Source organism: Mesocricetus auratus, unplaced genomic scaffold, assembly GCF_017639785.1.
Source record: "Mesocricetus auratus isolate SY011 unplaced genomic scaffold, BCM_Maur_2.0 contig_4795_pilon_obj, whole genome shotgun sequence".
Lineage (NCBI taxonomy): Eukaryota > Metazoa > Chordata > Mammalia > Rodentia > Cricetidae > Mesocricetus > Mesocricetus auratus.
In genome coordinates this window covers 3,611-26,227 of record NW_024431893.1, presented here as the reverse complement: position 1 = coordinate 26,227, position 22,617 = coordinate 3,611, and the positions used below count along the sequence as shown (strand labels likewise).

The 22,617-nt window shown below is 40.0% G+C and overlaps 1 protein-coding gene across 1 annotated transcript; it reads left to right on the top strand.

Moving 5' to 3' along the window:
* Positions 1–3,209: 3,209 nt before the first annotated feature.
* On the top strand, positions 3,210–4,406 carry LOC121138268 (upstream-binding factor 1-like protein 1). The gene has a single exon (XM_040741015.1). The coding sequence runs from the start codon at positions 3,210–3,212 to the stop codon at positions 4,404–4,406; it is 1,197 nt and encodes a 398-aa protein (XP_040596949.1).
* The last annotated feature ends 18,211 nt before the right edge of the window (positions 4,407–22,617 follow it).

Here is a 22,617-nt window from a genome sequence, read left to right as displayed (position 1 = left end):
GATTCTCTCTTCCATCTCTTGCATTGTGTTGGTAATGCTTGTATCGGTGGTACCTGACCGTTTGCCCAGCTTTTCTATTTCCTGCTTTTCTTCAGATTGTGTTTTTTTATTGTCTCTATTTCAGTTTTCAAGCCTTGTACTGTTTGCATTGTTTCTTGCAATTTTCTGTGTATCTTTTCAACCATTTGTTGCCTTATGAATTTTTGGTTTGTTTTTTCTTCCATTTCTTGCATTTTTTGTTTTGCTTTATCTCCCATCTCTTGTATTTTTTGGTTTGCTCTTTCTTCCAGTTCTTGTACATAACAGAGGGACCCTATTTAAATCAGGGTGTTAGAGAGACACATACAGACAGAGACAATTCATTACCGGAGTGTCTAGTTGCATACAGGAAAACATAAATGAGGGACCAAGAAACACTCAAAGTGTACCCAGAGTGCTAAGGAAAGAGATGATAAGATCAGGCTAATATGTAAACACTCCACCCTAAGGTGGGGCTTCCAGCTCTCTAATATAAAGTCTTTTCAACTGGAGGTTGTGTTCAGTTCATAGGCACTTGGAGGTGTGCAGAGAACTGAGAAGACAAAGACACAGCATTCCTGAAGCAAATGACAAACTTTCTTGCAACGTTGATGACACCAGAGGATTTGGAGTTGAATTGAAATCCTGAGTGTATGACTTTATATTTTTTCTAATTCAAAGATTCTCAAATAGTTCTATGGGACATAGTTTATACACAGGATGTCATTATACTGAGATTCCTCTTAAGCTACAGAGTTTCAGTCTATCATGACTTTAAACTTTAAAATTAATGTGATTTTTCCATCTAGTTTATGTTCCTTGTGAACCTAAATATTGAATGTATGGAGGTATCATGTCATTCTTTTTTTTTGCTTGGGATCTAAACTTAATGTACAGTATAGAATTTAAAAAATGGTATGTATGTAAAGAATTCTACAGTATGAGAAACTACAGTCTTTAGCCTCAAATATATTTTGAAGCTTTTTGGGTGGGGGATTTGGTTTGCTTTGGTTTTTTTTTTGAGACAGGTTTCTCTGTGTAACAGCTTTGTTGTCCTGGAACTGGCTTTATAGACCAGGCTGGTTTCAAACTCAGAGATATTCACCTGGCTATGCCTCCTGAGTGCTGGAATTATAGGTGTGCACCACCACCACCTGGGTATTTTTAAAGCATTTAAAAATACTATGTTATTAGTGTATTATGACACATTCATTTAGTAACATTATACATTTAAGGAACTCCTAGTGGCAGGGTCTCAGCTCATTAATAGCTTGCCTAATACATGTTTTGTTCTCTCCCTAGCATTAAGAGAATAATCAAAAAGCTAACTCAAACCACTCAGTTATTTTATTTAAATTAGAAACAAGCTTGCTTCACATGTGAATCCCACCTCAGGCCCCCTCCCCCCCTCCCCTGTGCCCCTACCAATTCCCCCAGCTTCCTACCCAGTCCCCACTCCTTTCCCTAGAGAGGGTGAGGTCCTCCATGGGGGAATGCCAGAATACATCATTTCATTCAGGGAAGGGCCTAGAGTTTCCCCCAAGTGTCCAGGATGAGAGAGCATCCCTCATTGTGGCATGGGCACACAAATTCCATTGTTATGCTAGGGATAAATACTGAGTTACTGCCCAAGGCTCCATAGATTGTGGAGGCCACCTCACTGACACCTAAATTTAGGGGATCTGGATCTGTCCCATGCCGGCCTCTCAGTCTGGGGTACAAGTGCTCCCCCTTCTTCAGGGTAGCTGTCTCTGTGAGTTTCTCCAGCTCAGTCTTAATCCTTTGCTCATCCCTCCTCCCTCTCTGACACTGGGTTCCAGGAATTCGGTCAATGGAAACCATTCAGTTTTACTTGGTTCTACTTGGGACCTTCAGAAAGGAGGATCCTGAATGGGAAGCAAGCCTGTGCTTGATAATGTTGATTTTGACTCAATTTTAAAAAGTTGAAGGTATGATTCAACTAGTTTTATAATCAGTGTTCTTTTCAGAGACATTTTAAATGATGGATGGATATATCATTTTTATGTTATCACACTTAAAAATAATTAAAATAATTCTCAGTGTTACTCTCAAGTATTTGGAAGTTTACTCTCAAGATGTATCCTTCGAGAGAATTACCCTCTCCCAAGGATGAGCCAGAGCACTTAGCTCTGAAAACATATGTGCACAAAAAACAACAAACAGCTCAGCAGATTGCGTACAATTTGGCTTATGTAAGGTTGTAAGGTTCAGAGAACATTTTTGAAAAAAATAATGAGAATATTCAGAGTGATCTGTTGAGCCACATTTCAGAGAAAGTACAATATTGGTGTGAGACTAGCAACCCTCATAGAAGTTGCTATGTGTTCAAGTTTAGTTTCCAGATATTTTAAAGAATGCTTATGAGACAGGCAGTATCTTTACTTAGGCTTGTGTGTGTGTAGAAAGAGTAGCCAAATAAAAGTGCAAATGTGATCATGACAAGCTGGTTTGAAACCAATGGAAGACTTGGTTTGACTTCCAGTGCAAAGTCCTAGAGAACTATGTAAATCCATCATTTATTATAAACACGTGTCCACACCATAAGAATGCCGCAGTTGGATATCTAGGGAGGTCAGTGTCTTGTCTCCTGTTTTCCTCTCATTTGCATGTAAGTGATGAACATCTTGGCTCTATCCAGTGAGCAGCCACACTTAGGGGCTCTGCATTGGGGAAGTCCTTTTATTTTTTGTAATTCTGTTCTTGTCTTTTTATCCCATTTCCCATCAGGATTTCCCCCCTCTTTCTCTCTGTCTCTCTCTCTCTCTGTCTCTCCCTGGTTCTGGGGAATAAAGCAGTATATCACCATGGCCCACTTCATTCCCTCGTTTTTCATGTAAGCTCTGGTCATGTTTGGAAAAGGAGGCTGAAGCATATATTATATGTAAAGCAAAAAATCCTTGTATTTCAAAAGGATGCATTATCCGTTTACATGGTTAATAGTAAATAAATTGTGTAGGGAACATGTTGCAAGTGATACCTGATTTGTTTTTGCAAATCCCAACACTGAAGGTTAGCATTCTTTTTATTTCTCCTCAGAAATACAGATTCACACAAGCTGTGGAATTCAGAAACTATCTACTAAGTTGTGTGTGTTTGTCTAAGCAGTTTGAACTACCGTTAGGTGTTTGCAAACAGAGATACTATTGGTGGGCACAGAACCTACGCTAGTAATGGAATCGTTTGATAAACAACATCACTGGTCAGAAAGAGACATTCTGAAGTTACTGGAATGCATGAAAAATAATATCCCCTCAGACGACTTCCGATCGTTCAAAAAGACCCAGGAAGATCTAGATTGGGACAAAGTGGCTTTTAACCATTTTGCGGGAAAAATGTGCAAAGAAAAGTGGATGCAGATTTCTCATAATTTGAGGAAGTACCGCACACTCTCAGAATTAGTTCTGGAAGCCTCTGAACTTACTAAAGAACCTCGCAAATGTAAGACAGTGAAGAAACATCCTGACTTCCCCAAAAGACCCCTGACTGCCTATCTGCGTTTTTACAAGGAGCATCGGGCCAAGTACTGTCAGATGTATCCTAAGTACAACAACCTACAGCTGACCAAAATCCTGGCTGAGAAATACAACAAGCTGCCAGGAGAGGTCAAGGAGAAATATATTCAGGCCTTCCAGAAGGAGAAACAAGAATTTAAGGAAAAAATAACTAAATTCAGGGAAAATCACAGTGGTGCAGAGCAATCTAAGGAATCTGTGGTGATCAGGAACCACCAAACCAAAATCCCTAAGAAAATACAAGGAGACAGGAAAATCGTAAGGTCCCCTCTAAAAAAGGAATCTCCCAAAGCACTTCCCGCAGTGTTGAAATTTCAGAGAGAACCCAAGAGACCCCCTATGAATGGGTACCACAAATTTCACCAAGATTCGTGGTCAAGTCTGGAGCTGCGCCATCTACCCCTTAGGAAGCGCCGTGTTGAAATTAGCAGACTATGGCAGCAAGTCCCAGCGAGCCAGAAAGAGCATTATGGCCGTCAGGCTGAAGAGCTACAGAAACAATACTGGGTGAAAATGGACCTCTGGCTCAAGGGATTGTCACCAGAGGAGAATGATGCATACAAAGAGGCAAGGGCCACCTCTGGGAAGCGAAACAACTTTGCCAAGTCTGGAGGTCCAAGCCCCAAATGTCAACCAATGCATCCGGAGGCCAACTCAGCAAAGGAGCTGCAAGTCAAGCCTGTAAAAATGCAAGGAACGCTGGTTCCTAGAGCAGATTCCCCAAAGAGTATTCAGGGCCACGATGGAGGCTCACAGGCATCCAGGCAGAATATGAATACAATGGAAGATGGCAAAAAGGAGGGCTCTAGCAGCTCCTCAGACTCTATCAGTACAGACGAAGGTGGAGATGACTGACTGACTGACATGGCCCTTAGCGGAATGCTCAGATTTAGACTCCGTCTTTGTCAATTTCGTATCCTATGTTATCGTTTAAAACCCAGAGCATGCCTGACAGAAGGGGACCTATCTTCTCTGTGCTGTTGTGTTCCCTTGTTTTCTCCACCTGAACCCCTCCTTTGCTTACTAAATACAAAGGAGTACTGTCTGGGGAGAGGGGAATTTGCCATAGTATTGCCTTCATCAGGTCCATAGGCTTAGGAAGACCCACTTGAGACAGAACCTAGAAGCTATTTACATTTATGCGAATAAACTATAAAACCAGTTTTATAATGGTAGGCACCGTGTATACAAGTGGTACCAGTAAATTCTAGAAAGGGCCTCTTAGGCCTTGCTGTTTCAAACAGTGAATCTCACCTCCAATATTCAGGATAAGGAGAAACACAGGTAGATAGAGATACTCTGTCCTATTGCAATACATAATGTTCTTAAAACATTCATCAGCACCACAGCACTGCAATTATGCTGCTTTGTGGCATTTAAAAAATGTAATGTTGCATATCATTTTGCTTCTGAACAGTCTATGCTCTTTTCATGAATATTGTCTTTGTAGAAATTGTTTAAAACCATGGAAATTTATTTGTACATAAATATTTATTTTATTTATTTTGACTCAAACATTAATTGAAAACTTGTATATATTAATAGAGTACTGGGATATTTTTTTAAATATTTATAATGTATAATATTTAAATCTGGTTAAATATGTGCATCTCTTCAAATATTTGTCAGTTATCTAATGACAAATTAGCCAAAATAATTCCATTTTACATTTACAGTGCACTATCATTGTAATCTTAGTGAATAACTGTTTATGTATTATTACAAGAAAAAATATTTTGGTGCACTTTTTGTAAAATTTACAATTTTGTACCTCTCTCTGATTTGCTTATGTATGCTTTTAAAGATGTTACATCAAGCCAGGTGGTGGTGGGGCACACTTTAGATTTCATCATTCAGGAGGCAGAGGCAGTCGGATCTCTGAGAGTTTGAGACCCTTGTCTACAAGAGACAGTACCAGGACAGCCTCCGAAGCCACAGAGAAATACTGTCTGGAAAAAAAAACAAAAAAGATGTTGGATCAAATGCAACAATATTAAAATATAGTAGTGATAAATTGGTCTTTTAAAAAATTAGCTAAAACTTACGGGATTTGCTGCCATGAAACTCTGTTGATACATGAACTTGAATTAAGTTGTAGCATGTTGCCAGATATGGATATTTACTTATACAAATAAACAACTTTAATGAATCATGTTTATTAAAATTCTTATCTTTAATCATGTAGTCATGGAATTTTTTTATTATTATTTATTCTAAAGTTTAAATTTAGACTAGAAACAAGGTTGCTTCACAAGTCAGTTCCAGTTCTCTCTGTTTCCCTCCCCTCCTCCTATGCCCTCCCCTCAATCCCTCACAATATCCCCTCATTTCCCCAGGGAGGGTGAGGCCCTCCATGGGGGTGTCCACAGTCTGTCATTTCAGCCAGGTCAGGGCCCAGACCCTCCCCCAAGAGTTCAAGGTAAGAGTGCATCTCACATTGTTGGATGGGATTCCAAAGTCCGTGTGTATACTCGGGATGAATACTGATCTACTGCCCAAGGCTGTTTAGATTACCTAGGCCTCCTCAGTGACACCCCTATTCAGGGGGTCTTGATCAGTCCCATGCTGGATTCCCAGGCATCAGCCTGGTATTCAAGTGTTGACCTTTGTCAGGTCAGCTGTTTCTGGGGGTTAAACCAGTCCAGTCTTAATCCCTTTGGTCATCAGTCCACCCTCTTTGTTACTGGATTTCCTGAGATCAGCTCAGTGCTTAGCCATGGGAGTCTGCCTCTTGTTCCATCAGCCACTGAATGAAGGTTCTGTTTCCCAGACTCTCTGGCCATGGGATTGTAAGCTGTCACTCCCGAGATCTATGCCTAAAATCCATATATGAGAGAGTACACGCCATTTTTCTCATTTTGTGACTGGGTTATCTCACTCAGGATAGTTTCTTCTAGTGTCATCCATTTGCCTGCAAATCTCAGGATTCCATTGTTTTTTTTTCTGCTGAAAAGTACTCCATTAATTAAATGTATCACATTTTCTCTATCCACTCTTGGGTTGAGGGGCATCTAGATTGTTTCCAAGTTCAGGCTATTACAACTAATGCTGCTATGTACATAGAGGAACAGACATCCTTGTTGTATGAATGGGCATCTTTTGGATAAATGACTAAGAGTAGAGTTGCTGGGTCTTTAGATAGGTTTATTCCCATTTTTCTGAGGAGTCTCCATACTGATTTCCAAAATGGCAGAACCTGTTGCCACTCCCACCAGCAATGGAAGAGTGTTCCCCTTTTACCACATCCTCTCCACAATAAATTGTCGTGGGTGTTTTTCATTTTAGCCATTCTGACAGGAGTGAGATGGTATCTCAGAGTAGTTTTGATTTGCAATTTCTGGATGGCTAAGGATGTTGAGCACTTTCTCAAGTGCCTCTCAGCCATTTTAGACTCCTTTATTGAAAATTCTCTATTCTGTTCTGCAGCCCACTTTTTAATCGGATCCTTTAGTGTTTTGGAGACTTGCTTCTTGAGTTCTTTGTAAATTTTGGAGATCAATCCTCTGTCAGATGTGGGGTTAGTGAATGTTTTTTCCCATTCTGTGGGCTGCCTTTTTGTCTTGCTGACTGTGTCCTTTTCCTTACAGAAGCTTCTCAGTTTCAGGAGGTCCCATTTATCAATTGTTGATCTCACTGTCTGTGCTACTGGTGTTATGTTCAGGAAGCTGTCTCCTGTACCAATTCGTTCAAGGGTACCACCCACTTTCTCTTCTAAGAGGTTCAGTGAGACTGGATTTATGTTGAGGTCTTTGATCCATTTGGATTTAAGTTTTGTGCATGGGGATAAACATGGATTGATTGGCTTCCTTCTACATGCCAGCCTCCAGTTATGCCAGCAACATTTGTTGAAGATGCTTTCTTTATTCCGTTTTTTATTTTTTTTATTTTTCAGTTTAAATTTATATAAGAAACAAGCTTGCTTCACAAGTCAATTCCACGTCCCTCTACCTTTCCCTCACCGCCTCCCATGCCCTTCCCCCAGCCCCCCCATTATCCCCTCATTTCCCCAGGGAGGGTGAGGCCATCCATGGGGGTGTCCATAGTCTGTCATTTCAAATAGGGCAGGGCCTAGACCCTTCCCCAAGAGTTCAGGGGGAGAGTGCACCTCACATTGTTGGATGGGAGTCCAAAGTCCATGTGTATACTTGGGATGGGTACTGATCTGCTGCCCAAGGCTCAATAGATTCCCTAGGCCTCCTCACTGACACCCCCATTCAGGGGTTCTTGACAGTCCCATGCTGGATTCCCAGGCTGATGCCTGGGATTCAATAGTTAACCTTTGTAAGGTCAGCTGTTTCTGGGGGATAAACCAGCCCAGTCTTAATTCCTTTGGTCATCAGTCCTCCCTCTGTGTTACTGATTTTCTTGAGTTCAGCTCAGTAATTAACCGAGGGAGTCTGCCTCTTCTTCCATCAGCCACTGAATGAAGTTTCTGTTTCCCAGACTCTCTGGCTATGGGATTGTAGGCTGGCACTCCCGAGATCTATGTCTAAAATCCACATATGAGAGAGTACATGCCATGTTTCTTTTTTTGTGACTGGGTTACCTCACTCAGGATGGTTTCTTCTAGTGTCATCCATTTGCTTGTGAATCTCAAGATTCCATTGTTTTTTCTGCTGAATAGTACTCCATTGTGTAAATGTACCACATTTTCTCTATCCAGTCTTCGGTTAGGGGACATCTAGGTTGCTTCCAGGTTCTGACTATTAGAAATAATGCTGCCATGAGCATAATGGAACAGACATCTTTGTTGTATGAATGGGCATCTTTTGGATATGTGCCTGAGTGCAGTTGCTGGGTCTTGTGGTAGGTTTATTCCCATTTTTCTTGGAATCTCCATACTGATATCCAAAGTGGCTGAACCGGTTGGCACTCCCACCAGCAATGGAGGAGTGTTCCCCTTTCACCACATTATCTCCAGCATAAATTTTCATTGGGGTTTTTGATTTTAGCCATTCTGACAGGAGTGAGATTGTATCTCAGAGTAGTTTTGATTTGCATTTCCCGGATGGCTAAGGATGTTGAGCTCTTTCTCAAGTGCCTCTCAGCCATTTTAGACTCCTCTATCGAAAACTCTCTATTTAGTTCTGCAGCCCACTTTTTAATTGGGTCCTTTGATGTTTTGGACTTACCTCTTGAGATATTTGTAAATTTTGGAGATCAACCCTTTGCCTGATGTGGGATTAGTGAATATTTTTTCCCATTCTGTGGGCCTCCTTTTTGTCTTGCTGACTGTGTCCTTTGCCTTACAGAAGCTTCTCAGTTACAGGAGGTCCCATTTTTGTATTGTTGATCTCACTGTCTGTGCTACAGGTGTTATGTTCAGGAAGCTGTCTCCTGTACCAATTCGTTCAAGGGTACCACCCACCTCTTCTAAGAGGGTCAGTGTGGCTGGATTTATTTTGAGGTCTTTGATCCATTTGGACTTAAGTTTTGTGCCTGGCGATTTGGATCAAATGGCAGTGTCTTGCTGGATTGTGGCACAGGCCTTTAATCCAGGCAGAGGCAGGTTGGTCTCTGTAAATTCAAGGGCATCCTACTCTACAGAGTGAGTTCCAGAACAGCCAGGGCTGTTAAAAAGAGAAACAATGTCTCTAAAAACAAGAACAAAAACAAACAAAAAGTCGGTGTCTTTCAGACTTAAGATCAGGATCATATGTGTACCCTCCAATTCTTGATTGTAGTTCATTCCAGATACACTCAAGTTCACAACCAAGAATAGCCATCACAGATACCTTAAGATTTGCTGTTACAAGCCTGACTGAACTTAAAGTGTCCCCATAGCATATTTCACTTATGACACTGGGGCAGCAGTTCCTGTGACAACCTGTAACTCATTCAATTGTAGTGTTTTGTTTTCCTGAGGGTCTGTGTCATGCTTGCTGCCATTCTCACTTTCTTTGCTTTGGTTTTTTTTGGAGGGTGGGGGGTTCAAGGCAGGATTTCGCTATGGATTTGGATACACTCCTGGAACTGGTTCTTGTAGACCAGTCTGGTCTAGGATTTACAGAGATCTGTCTGCATCTGCCTCCCCAGTGCTGGGATTAAAGTTATGTCCCACCACAGCCAGACTGCTGCAGATTCTTTTCCTGGGCAGCTACTATGTTTGATGCAATTACCTATACAGCTGTCTTCTGCCTCTGTAAGAACATGTTCAGCAATGTTTACAACTTTGATGGTGAGCTGGTTGATGCTGACTCGCACCAGTTATCCCAACACATGGGGGTCAGAGACAGGCAGATATATATGTGTTTGATACCAGCCTTGTCTACTTCTAGGACAGCCTCCAAAGTCACATAGAACCCCCCCACAAAAAAAAACAAAACAAATACCCAAAGAACATCAACAACAACAAAATTTGCTGGGAGGTTTTCCTGTATAACTGTATGGTGTTACAACTCTCTCTAAAATGTCTTTCCTTCCTACTTTTGTTTTTTTTATTTTTGATTGTTTTTTGTTTTTCTAAGTAGAGGTTTTTGTTTGTTGGTTGGTTGGTTGGTTTGTTTCTTTGGTTATTTTTTGAGACAGTGTCTTACTCTGTATCATTGGCTGGCCCAAAATTCACTATGTAAGCCATTCTGATAAGAAACTCAGAGGTCTGCCTGCCTCTCCCTCCCGAGTGCTGGGACTTAAGGTGCTATTATATTGTACTCAGATTTTTGCCTACTGAGTGTAAGTGTGTGTGTGGGGGGAAGTCATGCCATTGACCACAAGTCCAGAGGCCAAGGGAGGTTGATGAGTGTCCTGTGTTATCAATAAACCAGAAGCTTGGCAACCAGCAAGAACCAGTAATCCTATAGTCCCAAACCACAGCATATTAACATTATAATCTTACATGTAGACACACCCAACATTTAACAAGGAATCTGTGGATTCATTCTCAGGTTAGGCGTAGTATTACTCTAATATTTAATGAGGAAATTTTTTGATAGTTTCCTGTCAGGCATTCTCTATCCAAGTTGTGTGTTTACTATGCAGATTCTATGTTTCAGGTTTATCATCATCATCTTTATTGCCTTTGCCAGAGATAGTACCCACGGCATCATACATCCAGACAAGCACTCACCCAGTGACCTCTCTTCCCATATCTGTTTTATTCATTTCACTCTGAGGCAGGATCTTGCTAAGTTACTCAGGTTGTCCTTAAATGTTTGTTCTCCAACCCAAGATTCCTAACAATTCGGGATTATGAACCTATGCCTCTAGGCCCACTTCTCTTAATTAGTTTTATTTTCTGAGGAAGATTTTTATGTGTGGTGTTTCGATGGTTTTGTCTCTGCAACTTTGTGGACTCTCTGTTATCAGAGCCTCAGCTTTAGTTTGGGTCTCAGATATCTTCAATCACTCCACAATAGCTAGAATCTTTGACTATACAGTTAATTGAGTCAATAACCTCTCTGTCATTAACTTAACTTGTCAATAAAATATCATTATACCCCCAATATTAATATTATGAACCTTTGATTTCTTCATTCTCTTTAATATTATTCTTTCCTTTTCCCTTCCTATACACAGGTAAAGTTCTATCAATTTTCTGTTCCACATATCACTTGGGCTTCTTGGGTTCTCTTTATGTTTTCTCTTTGTCTCCTTTGAGTGTGATTTTTGCACATGTAGACCATTCTTCTCACTCTTTTATCTGCTGGTTGAAGTATACACAGAATTTTCACACCATTTCTTTCCCTCTATAAAGGATTTAAATTACTTATTTTAGTTTTTTATGTGTGGTATGCACTATATGTGTGTCTAGTTCCTATGGTGGCCAGAAAAGTGCATTGGATATCTTGACATTTGAGTTGGAGATTGATGTGCACTACCACATAATTGCTAGGAAACAAAACCTGGTCCTCTGCAAAAGCAACAAGTAATCTTAACCAGTAAGCTGTCTCTCCAAATTCCATTACATTTGCCTTATGTATTAAGTTCACCCATAGCTCTATTTTCCTGTTGACTACGTATTTTAATTCCTTATTTATTTTCTGTCACTTTTGTATGAGCTTGGGGACACTAAAGGTGTCAAGAAGGAATTCTGCTGTTACTAGGGAACTTAGAACTTCCATGTTTCCTGACACATTCTATGTGACCCATATACACCTATGGACACATGCCAGTGTATTCACCACCCAGTTGATCTGTCTCCTTTTTGCATCTCAGACTGCAACTTCTTACTTACACATTTGTAGTGTGTTATGCAAACATTGTTTGACTACTTTTGCTCTGTAGATCTATTTATGTCATTGTGTCATTTGTTTGATCTGTCATAGCTTTTTCCAACACACACTTCTACATGCTATTTTTCATATAAAGCATGGACACACACTGTATCAATACACTAACTTACCATATACATATTAATGCATAAAGCATGAATGATCTGTCTTTCTGCTAGATTTTTCTCTCTTCTTTTCTGACTTTTTCCCTCTCTCCTTGTCTTTCTATGTTTCTTTATTTTTTGTGTTTATATTTTCTGTGGAAAGCCTAGTATCATTGATTTATCAAAAAGCCTGTTCTCTTTTTACTAGAGCTGATTAATTTTCAGAGTAATCTGAGAATCAACATAGTAGGATACTCATCACTACATCAAGGAAACACTGTGAAGACATGGTCTTTGGGCTCTAGCAGATACATTCTGGCTTGCTGGCTTTGACACATTTCTCAGACCCTCATCAACTCATAGGAGATTATCCCTGATGATTTTCCTTCATTGGAGAACTGCATTCTTTAGCCAGAATATTGCAACTCTGCTCTGCACCAGGATAATTTGCAATCGTGCTAGAATGCCTGCTTTTCATTCAGCAGGTTCAAGGAATGTGAAGCCCACAGGAAGAATATTTATTAAAAAGTTAACTTCTGACAGACAATAGTGAGAAGCATCATTTATCCCAGCACTTGGGAGGCAAAGGCTGGTGGACTTCTGAGACAAGCCTGATCTTCAGAGGAAGTGTCATTATACTCAGGGTCACACAGAGAACCCTCTCTTGAAAAAGAGAAACCAAGCCAAAACACATTAATTGTTAGTAGCAGATGACAAAAGACAACAACAAATGCAGCAGTGTACAAAAGATGTAACAATAAATGCGAGCAAGTCTGGGCATGTTCAGGGTCTGACCACATCTATAGCTTATTGGATAGGTGTTTGCCTGCTTGGCTTTCACCTCCTGGGAAACTGGGGAAATCATGTGTCACAAGGTAAGTGTAATAGTTCACCAAAAACATCCAGATGAACGGTTGCCTTCTGTTATTTAACTATACAATTGTAGTAGTTGAGTGAAAATGACCCTGATAGACTCATAAGTAGTATCATTATTAGGAGTTTGGCATTGTTGGAGTAAGTGTGTCCCTGGGGAGTGGGCATGGATGTTTCAGAAGCTCAAGACAGTAGTAGTGCTAATCTCACTTCCTGCAACCTGCTGATGCAGAAGTAGGACTCTCAGCTATCTCCCCAGCATCCTGTCTGCATTTATGCTCCATGCTTACCACCATGATGACAATGGGACTACACCTCTGCACCTGTAAGCCAGCTCCAATTAAATGCCTTTTTCCTTTATAAGAGTTGCCATGATCATGGTATCTTTTCACAGCAATAGAAACCTTAAATAGATAAAAATCAGCATTTCCTACGTAGCTTCTTGCTACAAAAACAACAGAATCACCACGTCGCCAAAAAGTCAAAATCAAAAGAATCACAAATTTAAAATGCTGGAGTATACATACTAACAAATATTAACCATTCAAGAAATTATTCATTTGTTAAGACTGGGAAGCAAACATCTACACTTGCTTTTTTTTTCTCAGTAAATGTTTTTATTTAAATTAGAAATGTGAATGTTTCACAAGTCAGTCCCAGCTCCCTCTCTCACCCCTCCTCCCTTGTCCTTCCATAAGCCAACCAGACCCAACCCAATCACCACATTATTCCCCAGGGAGGGAGAGGCCCTCATGGGGGGATTTCTAAAGTCTGTCATTTCATCCTGGGTAGGACATAGGTCTTTCCCCGTGTGTCGAGGCTGAGAGAGCATGCCTCTATTAGGAAAGGGCTCCCAAATCTCATTCAAATTCCATGGTAAACACTGATCTACTACCCATGGCCCCAGTGATTTCTGTGGCCTCCTCCCTGGCACTACATTCATGGAGTCTGGATCAGTGCCCTGTTGGCCTCTCAGGCATCAACATCTACACTTTCTAAACGGGTCATGTGCAGGGATTGTCACTGTCCTTATTTGGGTGTCATTTGGGTTGTTTTTTGAATAGATTTCCCTGAAACTATTCACCAATATTGGTAAAGTCAGTGTTCAATGGGAAATAGTATGAATTGTGATTATTTCTGGTTGTTGACAATCTACAAGATAGAGAAACTCTCCCGTACAACTTATTTTAAGCCTAAATGAAATTGTTTTCTGCCATTTATCAAGGGGACTTCAGCTATGATCTCTCCAAAGTAGCTTTATATGAAATTTGAGAAAGTTTCCCTAAAAAGAACCAAAGTCCTCAGCCCTTGGCCAAGCCTAGGACATGTGTCCCTTCTCTAGCCTAGCTTGACTAGCAGGAGGAATGAGATCACCACACTTCTCTGAACAATCTATTCAGGAATAAATCCTGTGTCCTCACAGGAAAACATCCCAGAAGAAGAAGGCACTTTGGGGAACCAGAGTACAGATAACATGATACTGTGTTCATGTAAATAGGAGAGATGCTGGTGAGAACTTTATGGTTTCAAAGGACTTTAGATTCACCCCTAGAACAGGACTCCCTTTCTGGTGTAGTAAGTGTAAGTATTGTTTGTGTCTTTCTGGTTAAATTTTTATCAACAGTGAACTTCTATATATAACCACTGAGGCAAAACTTAGGAAGGACTTATTTGGCTCATAGTTTCAGAGATATCAGTCCATCCTTGGAAGACGGGTATGATGAGCACATCATGGAGGTCATGGGGGAAACGGAAAGGAAACAATGGAAGTGGTCAGGATAACATATATCTCCTAAAATTGTGGCTGGAGAGACCTGTGTTGTGTCAGGCTCCACCTTTAGTATCTTACCACCACAGAGATGCCATCACAGTGTGATTCCATAAAGAGATCGATGAACTGACTAGATCATAGGGCTGGATTCCGTCTGTGTTTGTAAATGCCATCACAGATACACAGAAGTGTTTACTTTACAAATCCAATAAAACTGACAAGTCTGACTATCAGTAAACTCATGAAAGCAAAGTTCCTAGGATTGGAACTCTGGCAAGCTTCATACCATTCAGTTCTTCTTTTAATGGCACTTCATCAGTTTCTAAATACAAAGAATAAATTAGAAACTTCATACAACTACATGATTAAAATTCCTATTAGTACTTTATTTTCCACAATCCTTTTACAGAGTGATTTTTTAAAAGATTGCACTTTAGTGAGGAATAATAATAAATATGCCTTATAAAATGAAAAAAAATATCATAAGCAGGAATGTGGTACCTGAAGAGATGGAGAAGCAGGTAAGAGTGCTTTCTGTTTTTCTGAGATCTAGGGTACAGGCCAAGCACCCACTTCAGGGATCTGCCAAGTGTGACTTTGTATCCCAAAGCTCCAAGGTATCTTTTGCCCTCTAAAGTCTGCTGCCTCTCCTTCCTCCCTCCCTCCCTCCTCCTCCTATCCTCCTAGCTCTCTCTCTCTCTGTCTCTCTCTCTCTTTCTCTCTGTCTCTGTCTCTCTCTCTCTCTCTCCCTGTCTGAAACTCTGAACCTCTCCTCCCCTTCCACCTAGCTCCAGTTATATACTATTCTTATTATTGCAATTAATTTATTTTTAATTTACTTTTTATCTATCTGTTTATTTATTTTTGACAGGGCTGGGCTAATTGCTACTTGCTCTCTTTGCTCAGACAGTCTTCTGATCCTACTCTATCCAGATCCTGACTGCTAAGATTATAATCATATGCCAGCATATCCATTTTATGAAGAGCTAAGGATGGAACCCTGGGCCTCTGACACCTTACGCTAGGGCTCTTCCCACCTTCACCCTCATGATCCGGATCCCAAACACTGTGGTCTTTGCTTTTTCTTTGTTTGAATCCAAGTTAATTATATCTATACTCATATTTATTTCTTTTAATTATGTGTATATCTGTAGAAAGGATCCTTTGAAATCTGTGTTGCAAGGAAGAGTGGCACCCTGTAGTCAATACAGGACACAATCAGACATCAAATTCTCAGTTATAACAATATGTAATACTCCAAAGGAGCAAGCAGAGGACAGGGGTGGAGGGAGCTGCCTCTGGATCAGACAAAGGCAGAGAGACAACAGCAGCAGCAGGTAATTTTTGCAGGATTGGAGTAGCCCATGTAGTAGACTGTCATTGTAGCATGAATCTGTATTAGCCATCAGTAATAACCCGTCTTTGTGGGGGCTTCAGTCACATCCAGCCTACTTGACAAATTTGTACCTAAGAGGGAGAGTGAGAGTTGAGAAATGTCACATAAAGATGTTAAGGAAAAGATCAAGACATAGGACAGAATCAGGAAGGCAATCCAGTGAATGCTGGAGACACCAAGTTTATTCTTTAACATTTTTATATACCCCAAGCAAAAAGGGGGAAATGGCAACAGACTTCTTTATCATAAGACAAAAAAGAAACAGATTTTCTTCCTCAATTCTCCAAACATTTGGTAACAACACTTAAACTAAATCTCTAATTATCTAGTCTTCAGGGTTCAGAATAACCAAACCTCAGACCAAGTCTCTCTTTTTTTGTGTATTTATTATTTTTATTTTAGTTTTTTTCCAGTTTAAATTTAGATAAGAAACAAGGTTGCTTTACATGTCAGTTCCAGGTCCCTCTCCCTTACTCTCCCCTACTCCCATGCCCTTCCCCCAACACCCCACCCCGTTATCCCCTCCTTCCTCCAGGGAGGGTGAGGCCCTCCATGGGGGTGTCCATAGTCTGTCATTTCATACAGGGCAGGGCCTAGACCCTTCCCCAAGAGTTCAGGGTGAGAGTGCACCTCACATTGTTGGATGGGAGTCCAAAGTCCATGTGTATACTTGGGATGGGTACTGATCTGCTGCCCTAGTGCTCAATAGATTACCTAGGCCTCCTCACTGACACCCACATTCAGGGGGTCTTGATCAGTCCCATGCTGGATTCCCAGTCTGATGCCTGGGATTCAAGAGTTATCCTTTGTCAGGTCAGCTGTTTCTGGGGGATAAACCAGCCCAGTCTTAATCCCTTTGGTCATCAATCCTCCATCTCTGTTACTGGCTCTCTTGAGTTCAGGTCTGTGCTTAGCTGTGGGAGTCTGCCTCTTCTTCCATCAGCCACTGAATGAAGTTTCTTTTTCCCAGATACTCTGGCCATGGGATTGTAGGCTGACACTCCCAGAATTATGTCTAAAATCCATATATGAGAGAGTACATGCCATGTTTCTCTTTTTGTGACTGGGTTACCTCACTCAGGATGGTTGATTCTAGTGTCATCCGTTTGCCTGCAAATCTCAGGATTCCATTGTTTTTTCTGCTGAATAGTACTCAATTATGTAAATGTACCACATTTTCTCTACCCACTTTTCGATTGAGGGGCATCTAGATTGTTTCCAAGTTCTGGCTATTACAAATAATGCTGCTATGAACATGGTGGAAAGGACATCCTTGTTGTATGAATGGGCATCTTTTGGATATATGCCTAAAATTAGAGTTGCTGGGTCTTGTGGTAGGTTTATTCCCATTTTTCTGAGGAATCTACATACTGATTTCCAAAGTGGTTGAACCAGATACCACTCCCACCAACAATGGAGGAGTGTTCCCCTTTTACCACATTACTGCCAGCATAAATTATCTTTGGTGTTTTTCATTTTTTCCATTCTGACAGGAGTGAGATGGTATCTTAGAGTTGTTTTCATTTGCATTTCCCGGATGGCTAAGGATGTTGAGCACTTTCTCAAGTGCCTCTCAGCCATTTTAGACTCCTCTATTGAAAACTCTCTATTTAGTTCTGCAGACCACTTTTTAATTGGATCCTTTAGTGTTTTGGAGACTTGCTTCTTGAGTTCTCTGTAAATTTTGGAGATCAACCCTCTGTCAGATGTGGGATTAGTGAATATTTCTTCCCATTCTGTGGGCTGCCTTTTTGTCTTGCTGACTGTGTCCTTTGCCTTAAAGAAGCTTCTCAGTTTCAGTAGGTCCCATTTATTTATTGTTGATCTCACTCTATATGCTACTGGTTTTATGTTCAGGAAGCTGTCTCCTGTACCAATTCGTTCAAGGGGACCACCCACTTTCTCTTCTAAGAGGTTCAGTGTTGCTAGATTTATGTTGAGGTCTTTGATCCATTTGGACTTAAGTTTTGTTCATGGTGATAAACATGGATCAATCCGCATTCTTCTACATGCCAGTCTCCAGTTATGCCAGCACCATTTGTTGAAGATGCTTTCTTTATTCCATTGTATATTTTTAGCTTCTTCGTCAAAGATCAGATGTTCGTACTTGTGTGGGTTAATACGCGGGTTTTCAATTTGACTCCATTGGTCTACCTGTCTATTTTTGTGCCAATACCAAGCTGTTTTCAGGACTATAGCTCTATAATAGAGCTTGAGGTCAGGGATGTTGATGCCTCCGGACATTGCCTTGTTGAACAGGGTTGTTATTGGCTATCCTGGGTCTTTTGTTTTTCCATACAAAATTGATTATTGTTCTTTCAAGATCTGTGAAGAATTGTGCTGGGATTTTAATAGGGATTGCATTGAATCTGTATATTGCTTTTGGCAGGATTGACATTTTTACTACATTGATATTAACTATCCAAGAGCATGTGAGATCGATCCATTTTCTGAGAGCTTCTTTAATTTCTTTCTTTAAAGATTCAAAGTTCTTTTGATACAGTTCTTTCACTTGTTTGGTTAGCGTTAACCCAAGGTTTTTTATTTTGTTTGTGGCAATTGTTAAGAGTGATATTTCTCTGATTTCTCTCTCATCCCTTTTATCATCTGTATATAATATAGCTACTGATTTTCTTGAGTTGATCTTGTTGCCTGCCACTTTGCTGAAGGTGTTAATCAGCTGTAAGTGTTCCCTGGTAGAGTTCTTTGGGTCATTGATGTAAACTATCAAATCATCTGAAAACAGTGAAAGTTTGACCTCTTCCTACCCAATTTGTATCCCCTTGATCCCCTGTGGTTGTCGTTTGGACAATGGCTAGAATTTCAAGTACAATGTTGAAAAGGTATGGAGAGAGAGGACAGCCTTGTCTTGTTCCTGATTTTTGAGGAATTGCATTGAGTTTCTGTCCATTTATTTTGATGTTGGCTGTTGGTTTACTGTGTATAGCTTCTATTATATTTAAGTATGTTCCTGTTATCCCAGGTCACTCCAAGACCTTTATCATGAAGTTGTGTTGGATTTTGTCAGAGGCTTTTTCAGCATCTAGTGAGAAGATCAAATGATTTTTGTTTTTCACCTCGTTTATATGGTGGATTACGTTGTTGGATTTTTGTATGTTGAACCATCCCTGCATCCCTGGGATGAAACCTACTTGATCATGATGAATGATTGTTTTGATGTGTTCTTGGATCTGATTTGCCAGTATTTTATTGAGTATTTTTGCATCAATGTTAATGAGGGATATTGGTCTGAAATTCTCTTTCTTAGTTGTGTCTTTGTGTGGCTTGGGGATCAAGGTTATTGAAGCCTCATACAAAGAGTTTAGCAAAGACCCTCCTGCTTCTATTGTGTAGAATTCTGCACTGAGGCCATCTGGAACTTGGCTTTTTTGGTTGGGAGACTTTTGATGACTGCTTCTATTTCCATAGGGGTTATAGGTCTATTTAAGTTGCTTATCTGTTCTTGATTTAATTTTGGCAAGTAATAGCTATCCAGGATGTCATCCATTTCCTTTCAATTTTGGAATTTTGTGGAGTACACGTTTTCAAAGTATGACATTATGATTCTCTGAATTTCCTCAGAGTCCGTTGTTATGTCCCCCTTTTCATTTCTGACTTTGTTAATTTGCATATTCACTCTCTGCTGTTTGGTAAGTGTGTACAAGGTTTTTCCTTCTCTTGTTGACTTTCTCAAAGGACCATTTCTTCGTTGCATTGATTCTTTGTATTGTTTTCCTAGTTTCTACTTTATTGATTTCAGCCCTCAATTTGATTATTTCCTGGCGACTATTCATCCTGGGTGAGCTTGCTTCTTTGTGTTCTAGAGCTTAAGCTGTGCTGTTAATTCTCTAGTATAACTATTCTCCAGTTTCTTCATGTGGGCAATTAGTGCTATGAACTTTGCCTGTAGCCCAGCTTTCAAAATGTCCCATAGGTGTAGGTAGGATCTGTCTTCATTCTCATTGAATTCTAGGAAGATTTAATTTCTTTTTTTTAATTTCTTCTTTGACCCAGGAATGGTGCCAGTTTGCAGTATTCAATATCCATATGTTTGTAAGTTTTCTGCAATTTGTGTTGTTGTTGAATTCTAATTTTTCAAGCATGGTGGTCTGATAAGATGCATGGAGTTATTCCAATTTTTTTGAAGCTCTGAGGTTGGATATGTTGCCAAGTTAAGTGATCGATTTAGAAGTTTCCATGTGCTGGTGAGAAGAAGGTATATTCTTTTCTATGTAGATTACCTGTTCTATAGATGTCTCTTAATCCCAGTCGGGTCATTACTTCTATTAGACCATTCGCTTCATTGCTGAGTTTCTGTCTGGGTTTCCTTTCTAGTGGTGAGAGTGGTGTGTTGACATCTCCCACTATAAGTGTGTGGGGCTTTATATCTGATTTAAGATTTAATATTGCTTCTTTTACGAATGTGGATGCCTTTGTATTTGGGGCATAGATGTTCAGGATAGACACTTCATCTTGGTGGATTTCGCCTGTGATGAGTATGTAATGACTTCCTTCATCTCTTTTGATTGATTTTATTTTAAAGTCTAGTTTGTTAGTTATTAGGATTGCTACCCATGCTTGTTTCTTGGGTCCATTTGATTGGAAAAATTTTCCCAACCTTTAACTCTCAGGTAAGGTCTGTCTTTGAGGTTGAGGTGTGTTTCTTGTAAGCAGCAGATGGATAGGTTCTGTCTTCGAATCCATTCTGCTAGCCTGTGTCTTTTTATGGTTGAGTTAAGGCCATTAATGTTGAGGGATATTAATGACGATTGATTGCTCATTCTTCTTTGATTTGGAATGGTTGTTGGTGGTTGAATTATGTGTGAAATTTTACCCCTTTGTTCTTTTGGCTGTTGGTAGAGAGGGATTCTCTACTGCCTATGATTTTCTGGTTGTAGTTAACTTCCTTGGGTTGGAATTTTCCCTCCAAAACTTTCTGTAGGGCTGGGTTAGTCGATACGTATTGCTTGAATCTAGTTTTTTCATGGAATATCTTGTTTACTCCATCTATAGTGATTGAGAGCTCTGCCAGTTATAGTAGTCTGGGCTGGCATCCATGGTCTCTTATCATTTGTAGAATATCTATCCAGGACCTTCTGGCTTTCCGAGTTTCCATGGAGAAGCCAGATGTAATTTTGATAGTTCTGCCTTCATATGCTACTGGGTCTTTTGCCATAGCTGCTCTTAATATTCTTTCTTTATTCTGTATATTTGGGGTATTGATTATTATGTGTCTAAAGCTCTTTTTTTGAGTTCCACTATATTTGGTGTTTTGTAAGCTTCTTGTAACTTCATTGGCATGTCTTTCTTAATGTTGGAAGTTTTCTTCTATGTTTTTGTTTAATATGTTTTCTGACCCTTTGAGGTCCTTCTTCTATACCTAATATTCTTAGGTTTGGTCTTTTCATGGTGTCCCATATTTCCTGGATATTTTGTGTTAAGGATTTGTTGGAATTAAGATTTTCTTTGGATGATGAATCCATTTCTCCTAGTGTATTTTCAACACTTGAGATTCTCTCTTCCATCTCTTATATTCTGTTGGTAATTCTTGTATCGGTAGTACCTAACCATTTCCCCAGCTTTTCTATTTGCTGCCTTTCTTCAGATTGTGTTTTTCTTAACCGTCTCTATTTCAGTTTTCAAGCCCTGAACTGTTTGCATTGTTTCTTGCTATTTTCTGTTTATTTTTTCATCCATTTGTTGCCTTTTATGAATTTTTTGGTTTGTACTTTCTTCCATTTCCTGCCTTTTTTGGTTTTTTTCATCTTCCATTTCTTTCATTTTTCCTTTTTTTCTTCCATTTCTTGGCTTTTTGAGTTTATTTTTTCATCCATTTGTTGCCTTTTATGAATTTTTTGGTTTGTACTTTCTTCCATTTCCTGCCTTTTTGGTTTTTTTCATTTTCCATTTCTTTCATTTTTCCTTTTTTTCTTCCATTTCTTGGCTTTTTGAGTTTGTTTTTTCATCCATTTCTTTGAGGAATTTTCCTACATCCTCTTTTATGTCCTCTATCATTTTCATGGAAGTGTTTTAAGGTCATTGTCTTCTGCTTCATTTCCATTGGAATGTTGGAGTCTTGCTGGTGTGGAGTCTCTAGAATCTCGTGTTGTCTTATTTGTTTTTATGTTGCTGTGTGTTTTTTTGTATTGTCTCTTTCCCATGTCTTCTTCCATTGGGTATAGAAAGAGCCACTTACTGGTCTGGTGGTTAGGGGACCAGAGTTCCGGTTTGGTGGTTGCTAGCTAGTTCAATAATCTGGTAGTTCATCTATTCCATGTCCTCCTACTCGTCCCATGGGTGTGGAAGACCAGGAATCTGGGGAGATTAGCCTATCACCTGGTCCCCTAACTCTTTTGCAGGATCTGCTGGTTTCCTGGTCTCATTGGTGGGTGAGAAGTCCTGGAGTCTGGGGTGTTTGGCTCCCGCCAGAATTGGAAGCTCTTTGCAGTTCCCAGGCAATCCCTGGCCCCTTTGAGGTGGATTTCTTCTCCTTCTTCTATACCTATTATTCTTAGGTTTGGTCTTTTCATGGTGTCCCATAATTCCTGGATGTTTTGTGTTAAGGATTTGTTGGATTTAAGGTTTTCTTTGGTTGATAAATCCATTTCTCCTAATGTATCTTCAACACTTGAGATTCTCTCTTCCATCTCTTCTATTCTGTTGGTAATGCTTGTATTGGTAGTGCCTGACTGTTTGTCCAGCTTTTCTATTT

Coding starts and splice junctions, on each gene's coding strand:
- LOC121138268 (XM_040741015.1), top strand. CDS start 3,210: ATGGAATCGTTTGATAAACAACATCACTGGTCAGAAAGAGACATTCTG.